The sequence below is a fragment of the Gavialis gangeticus genome, unplaced genomic scaffold, assembly GCF_001723915.1.
Source record: "Gavialis gangeticus isolate Ggan-Ray unplaced genomic scaffold, GavGan_comp1, whole genome shotgun sequence".
NCBI classification, from domain to species: Eukaryota; Metazoa; Chordata; order Crocodylia; family Gavialidae; genus Gavialis; species Gavialis gangeticus.
In genome coordinates, this window is record NW_017729033.1 from 70,913,635 (window position 1) to 70,921,180 (window position 7,546).

The following is a 7,546-nucleotide window of genomic DNA, read 5'->3' on the forward strand; positions in this document are numbered from 1 at the left end:
CTGCTGCTTTTCCCTGCCCTCCCAAGCAGCTCAGCCCTATTGCAGCTCTGCTCAGTCTGGAAGTTGCGCTCACGCTGCAGCCTTTGAGGAGGTGGGACAAGGGAAGGGGTAGGTGGACACAAGCGGCAGCAGCATGGGAACAGCTTCCAGCTCCAGCACACCTCTCCTTTAGCTGGAAGCCATGCCCACACTGCAGACTCCTAGAAGCGGGAGACAGAAGTGGCAGCAGTGTGGGAAGATTCCAGCTCCCCAGCCCTGATGCAGCTCCTTGCTTGTTAACTCCCACATAGACAAAGTCCTGCTGCTCTGTGGGCTGGATCCAGTGGCTGCAAAGGCCAGATCTAGTACACGAGCCATATGTTGCCAGCTCCTGTTCTAGGTGAGCTTCTGTTGAGCAGAAGCTTATGAGAGAATTATTTAGTTTTGGCTTTTGATGAAAACAATATGTCTGTACAAGCACACAGTTACAGTTGGTTTTAATAATTTTAGAAATAAGGTTTCATTCACAGTATTACATACTAACAGACAATATTTGAAAGTTTTGAAAATACCAGCTTCATGCTGACAATGTAAAGGTACATTATTTAATCAAAGTGCTTTGTATGTGTTGGGTAAAAACCTTCACCTTAATCATTAAAAAAATATTTCAACCGCTATCATTTCAAGAGACTTCCAGGAATTTTCCACATAACGTGTTCATAATTTCTTTTAGAAATGGAAAGTAGCAGGTGGGCAGGAGTTTCTGCTGCTCACTAAAGATCTTTGATTATTATAATGAATCAAATATAAAAAAATACAAACTTAAAAACAGAGCCTAGGGAAACAGAGCCTTGTGCCCTAATTTATCTTCAGTTCTTTCTAAAGGGTGTTTCTTTGACAGATACCACTATTTTTGCAAGACTTGCCTTTACTTGATGTGCAAATTGACAATTCACAATTTTATTTTACAAATATACATTTGATCAAAAAAGTGCAGAGAAAAACTTATGTCCCTGTTAAGGAGCTTGTTTTCTGTGTCAAATCATTTGTTGCCTTCTGTGAATGCATGTTTTATAAAAAAGTTCCAGGCCATGACACGATAGTAAGAGTAATTTTTCCTTTCAGTTCTTTGAGCATCCTTGCCAAACAGGCATGCATCATTCCTGATGTACTTCTTCCATTGACAGCAAGTAGGATATCACCACATCTGGAAAATTAAAGATGGGGATGGGATGTTAGTCGTAACACTCAAGAAGTGTTTATGAGATCAAGATCATATCAATTAGGCAGCTGCTTTGGCTTGTCTGGTATATTTGTTCACCATTTCTTCTCTACCAAAAGGTTGGTAGTAACTAGGTAGGACCAAAGAGTGGGATTGAAATTTCTTCTTCTCTGAAGACAAGTTAGTAAAAGACAACTTTAGTTCCAGCTATAATATTTGCATTTATTCTTTCCTGGCATTCATTCCTTTACAAATCAGACATTTGGAAGGAAATGAAAGATTAACAGCTTTCTTTAAGATCTGAATGCATCAGTATGACACACTTTCTCAGACAAAACTTAGTCTGAGAATTTTCAGGTCTTTAATTCTCTTATGTTTTTCTCTCTCTCTCACAGTTTGTATTATTGTTAAGTTGTAAACGTGGAAAAAGTATATTTTTTTCAGTTTCAAATTACTATTCACTGGTGAATACTGAACACAATGACACCCCTTTCTGAAGCAGTGTATGTACCTCTTGATACACTTGATAATATTCTGCAAGCAATGCATATTGTTAAAGCACAGTATTCCAGGTTCTTCTACCATGTCACAAAGGGCCCAATTCTTGTACTCCACTGACTTCAGTGGAAAGCTTTTATTGCACTTACATGACACTCCTTATGACTTCAGCAAGTACTTTGGCCTGTTTGAGCTAGCTTCAAGTTTTAACATACAATCCATGAAAACCTGTAGCCTCTCCAAGTTCCTGGGATAAAAAATATTTAAATGTCATCTTTATAAGTTAGTTGTTGCCATACCTAATTCTTCCATCATTGTATGCTGGTGTTCCCCCAACAATGGATTTGATAAAGAATGGTTTGTTTCCAGTATGTTCTTCATAACCTCCTACAATACTGAAGCCAAGACTTCCTGCTGTATTTCTCCGCAATACAATTTCTTTGCAGCTGTACAAATACCTGGAAGAAATTATTTTATTAATGCATGTATCAGTAATGAAGCAAATTTAATTGTTAATGTGCTGTTAAGGATGCCTCTATCTTTTCATACATTAGCAGTATATTTTGAGTACACCAAAAACATGAGAGCTGAAATGATCTTTTTTTGGTGCGTTGTTTTAGTCATACGTTGCTGCTTTGGGTGTCTCGATTTCCACGGGTGGTCATTCCAAAATCACAAATATCTGCCTAGTATTTACTTTAAAATGGCAAAACCATATAGAACCTAAAAAAGGGAAGAACAACAATTTGTTTTAACTGAAAATCACAAAAAAGGAAAATATTTCAAAGGAGATTGGACTTTATTTAATATTGGTAAATTCTACCTTTAAAAAATCTTGAAGCTGTCTGTAGGAGTCATTTTCCTTATTTGCCCTCCTCTAGAGAGAAACCTGCATCAAATCAACTGATCTATACGTAATATGTTGTCTTTTAGGATGTGCTTTGAAAATAAATGAACCATGGAAAAAGGGGGTAGATATCAACTGTAGTACATTTCAGAACCCAGAAGTCTTGGGTGCTTAGTAAGTGACATAGGGAGCTACAGTGTGGAAAAGTGTATTGGACATTCATAGCCCTGGCAGTGAAGTTACAGAGCAATATCAAATGTTAGGAAGACAGATTGTTCTAGTTAAAAGATTAGTGCCGTGGTTTTTGACCTAAAGAGTGAATAACCTTAATCTCCTCTGTATCCTTTGTCTATGAGTTTGGCGTATTTTATACTACAATCCATTTGTTATATTACCTCTCAATGTAATGTACAACCCAAATATACCTACCTGATGCAGTACTGAGGGAGATCAGTATGTTCAGTAAGCGCTTAAGTTGGGCCATGTGTAGTGCTCAGCATGGCTAAATCATCCACTTAGTTTAAAGCCAGGTTTTTTGTTAATTTTGCTAAGGGCTGTTATGAAACTAACACCTTTGAAAATACTGCAGTGTTAGAAGCTGTATTTCTGTTGCAGTTCAAAAGAAGAGTGCTGACATCTTTATTAGCTATGCAGCAATGCTAAATCTGGCCCCAGATATGGATAAAACTTTACCATCCACTCTAAAAGTGGCAGACAAAGCAGACAAAGTCTTGCTATTTAAATGTGAAATGTGGTTTTGAAACAGGCTGGTTAACTTACTATACACACTCTAAGGCAATTACTCGTGTTATCACTATCAAAAAGCATTTTTCATTCTCATTGGGAAACAGCTGGCCCTTTTTCTGAAAAAGGGTAGTATTAAAACTTTAAATACAGAGTATGTGCTTTTTAAAAAGAGGAGCTTAAGGTATATTTTTCTTGTAAAAAAAAAAAAATATGCCTTTGCTGTGTTTCACAGCAGGATTTTACGGTAGTGCTAGATTAGTCCCCTAGGATCTACAAATATTCACCTGCTGCCAGGATGTTAAGCTTAGTATTTGCACAACAATTCACTGGCTGCTAATGTAAAAAGCAGGTGAAACTAGGTTCTTCACCCAAAGGCAGGATCTATTACTTTACCATCTGTGGGGTTTTTAGTGTGCCGAATCACTTAAGAAAAGAAAAACTCCAAAAACAAAACGAGAAAAAACCCTAAGCTCAGGATTTGATGGTACTTACCAAGGTCATGGCCAAATGTTCCCAGGATTTAGCCATTGTTAATATTAATACAGTCTTTTTAGTGACTGACAAGTGGAGTTGGGTAAATTCACTGTATCTGAAAATTACTGTCTGAAGGAGGAAGTTTGACATCTCTGTTAAGGACAATTTTACAGTAAACTTTCCTGTCCATTAAAAAATGTATAGGTTTTCTTTCACTCTCTGTCCTTACTTACTATAATTATAATTACATTCTGTATAATTTTTACAAGGAACTAAGCTGCATGAGTACATTCTGTAAGACTACAAAGTTGTCACCATAGGACTATATATTAACTAAACTAATGTGAGATCTTGTAATATATACATGTTGTCAATGTGACTGATCTATTAAGCATCTAATTTTAGCTTCAGTGTTAGTAACCCAATTGGGTTACTATAAGTTAGAGACTCAAAGTCCTATTAATAACAAATCTGGGTTTCAGATGTCAGACTGCTTTGTGTTCTTGCTCATTGCCCATAGACCCTAGCTAGAATGAGAATCCGATTCAATTTAGTTTCTATATTGCTATTTTTAGCTCCAGCATCTGTTCCCTGTGGATGGATCAGGTAGGTCCACTTCTCTGTAATGCTGTGGATAAGATAACTTTGGCAGTAATTGAACATAACTGTGGACCTCACATTAAGCAGCAATACTATGCAGGACTTACGTTTGCAAAGAAATGCATTGGTGAAATCTTCAGAATTTCTTTTTTTCAAAAAATCGGAGCAAAGCACAGAAACAATACTTTCTAGGCTAAAGTATTTTTTTTTTTTAAGTTTAGTTTACATCCATATGGGACAGCTCATTCTAAATGGGGTTAAGCTAATTTTTGGCTCTTAATAAATGTGGGCTCATTAGTCAGGCAACATTTGTTCTAGATCACAGGGAAAGCATGTTAGTGGTTTGGCATCACTGTGCAATTGATCTCCTGAGAGCAACTGTGCTGCATTTTGAGCGTTTGCTGTTCAATAGGGCAAAAAAAAAAAGGGGCCTACTCACTGTAACAGTTTCCAACCCTAGGGGGACACACATGTATCCCATGATGATTCAGCAACATTTCTCTGTGTGAAGTTACCGTGTTCTGAAAACCTGGCTTGGTTTGTATGGAATCACAAAATGAGGAGTGTTGCAAATTACTTAAGGCAGGAGCTGATTAACTCAGTGGGATGTGTGTGGTTTTGTGCATCATGTGCCTTTAAATGAGCTCCCTGGGCAAAAGACTGTCCTTTCCTGAACATCTGAAAAGCATACAGAGCATTGGGATTCCTACCACATAGCAAAATGGGCACCCATTAGTTATATCTAAGAAAATCCCTAATTGAGATGAAGATGGGGGTAGTCTGTGCGACTCAGGAGACATAGCATGAGAACTGGAGTCTCAGGCACCTGAGAAGACTTCTGTAGCTTAAGCTACATAAACTAGGACACTAATGCTGCTTGGCAGCTGGGTTGTCTCTGCCTCAAAAGGTGCTGGAATGCTCAAGGTGGAGGTTTTATTCCTGGCTTTGAACTAGATATGTTGTGGTTCTTCCTACTTTAGTATCTGCACTTGTTGAGCTGTCCAGATATATCAGAAAACATTACCAAACTTGGAAATACCTGTGTTGCAGTGTACCTAAATGCACTGTTTAGACCAGTGATTCTCAACCAAGGGGTTACAGCACCATGGGGTGCCTTGAGATCCTTTCAAGGGTATTACAGGATAACACAACGTTAGAACTATTAGGTATACACACATGATTCACAGGATAAACCTAGAGATTTCAAATTGGAATTGACAGAATTAAAAACATGCTGACCTGCTCTGGCCTTTCTGAGTTCTTTGCAACAGAATTGTTCTATAATTTTTCTGTAGTCAACAAATGAGTGAGAACTAAAAGCCAGCATTTTCCAAAGGCCTGCCCTGCCAGGGGATGCATTGAGTCTAAAAAGGTTGAGAGCCACTGGTTTAGATATGTCTGTATTTACATATAGTCAACAGAGACAATGCATTTCTTTCATTGCTGTAGCAAAATAGTAGCCATAAAAATGTTACAGCATCATCCACCATCCTTGTTTCTGTAAGAAATGTGATAAGAATCAGTAAGGCTTGATACATGCGCAGAGGTAAGGAAGTAGGTAATGCTGCTATAGTTCTAGTAAGATATTTCCACATGTATGAAATGAAAAGCTTCCTGTATTGCATGAAGGAGAAGTGTCCCGAATGGAGTGACTGAGAATAAGATAGCAACTTCCTCCTGGTTTTAATTTCTTTCTTCCAAATTGAAAAGGAAAACAGCTAAAAAGCACCACAACAAAAGAAAATGACAGGCCAAGTGTCAGCCAGAGCTGCTTAGTGCAGGGGAGCAGAATGAGGATCCTTGAGCTGAAAGGGAAAACTTTCATCTGTGCATTAACCCAGTTAGACCAGAATGACCTGACAAACTGCAGCAGCCCCAGTAGCTGACACTGACAGGCCATGCTGATTGATTATCTGTACATTAACTCCCAGGTGCATGTACCTTTATGCTTATCCAGATTATTTGTATGCAGACACACTAACATACACCTTGGTGACAAGAAGCCTCTACTGAACCTTCCCCAATTGTGGGGCTTAAGGGTACCAATGTTGCTAGATGAAGGTGGGCAAAATATGACCCATGGGCCACATTTAGCCCAACAAGTGATTTTTCATCCAACCCATGGACACCCACCAATTAATTGTACCGTGCCCAGCTCTCGTGCATGGGAGGTCCCTGGCCCTGGCCAGCACGCACAGCTTCTGGACGGGGTCGCTGCTGCCATTGCTGCAGCTGCCAGGGGACCTGCTTGGCTTCCTTGGCCTCCAGCAGCTCCTCATGTCCCTGCTGCAGCACTCACTCCAGACAGCAGGTAGGGAAACTGCAGCTGAGTGGGAATGTGGAGTGTGGGGAGCATGGAGCCCGGAGCCTGCACCCATTGGGGTGGCAGGAGTGTGGAGCTAAGGGGGGGGCAGGGTGTGGGTGTGCGGGATTTGTGGGGTGCAGCAGCAGGCCCTTGGGCCCTGTGCAGCTCCAGCCAGTTCCAGGAGCTGCATGTGGCTGCAAGGAGTGAAGCCAGGCTGGCCTGTCTCTATTGCATGGGGGTCACATCAACTCCTGGGACTTGCATGCCATGGAGGGAAGCCCTGCATGATGGAACTGGCTGCCTTCCCTGCTACTTGCCGCCACGTGCGGTCCACAAGCCCCCCGAGGGCCTGCTGCTGCTGCTACCACCACCAGTGGCAGGGGCTGTGCACAATGAGGGGCGTGTGTGTGTGGGGGGGGGTTCCCCCTCCTCACATCCCACAAACCCCACACCCTGCACACACACCCCCACAACCCTCTCGTACACACCCATACTCCCCACGGACAGCCATGCCCCCTTACATACACTCTCCCACACACAATATACAAGAGTAAGACTATTTTTGAGCTATTACGCAATCACCTCTATACACACAATGCAAACTCAAATTAGGACAAAAATATTTTAAAAAATAGAATAAGTTATAATGGATGTTTGACTTTTAGTATATGATTTGGGGTTTTTTTGTTCCCAAGATAACAACTCCGCCCCCCACCCCACCCCCACAGGAGTACTTCTGTGGGGTAGGTGGGCACAAAAAGGAGGACTTCTGGTGGCAAAGGCCAGGGGTTAAGGGATGGGACGTCTGATCCCAAGATGGCAATGGGGGGGGGGGGGGGGGCCCGTACCAAAGGGGGGGGCATTTTTCCCCTTG

The 7,546-nt window shown here is 41.0% G+C and overlaps 1 protein-coding gene across 4 annotated transcripts in view; it reads right to left on the reverse strand.

The window, feature by feature from the left end:
- Nucleotides 1-459: 459 nt before the first annotated feature.
- Nucleotides 460-7,546, reverse strand: part of LNX1 (ligand of numb-protein X 1) — a 133,973-nt gene continuing 126,886 nt past the window's right edge. For all 4 annotated transcript variants that reach the window (XM_019525886.1, XM_019525887.1, XM_019525888.1 and 1 more), the window contains 2 exons: nt 1,999-2,157; nt 460-1,186 (listed from right to left, as the gene is read on the reverse strand). In XM_019525886.1, coding sequence (XP_019381431.1) covers nt 1,051-1,186; nt 1,999-2,157 — 295 coding nt within the window. In that variant the 3' untranslated portion in view covers nt 460-1,050. The remainder of the gene's footprint in view (nt 1,187-1,998; nt 2,158-7,546) is intronic.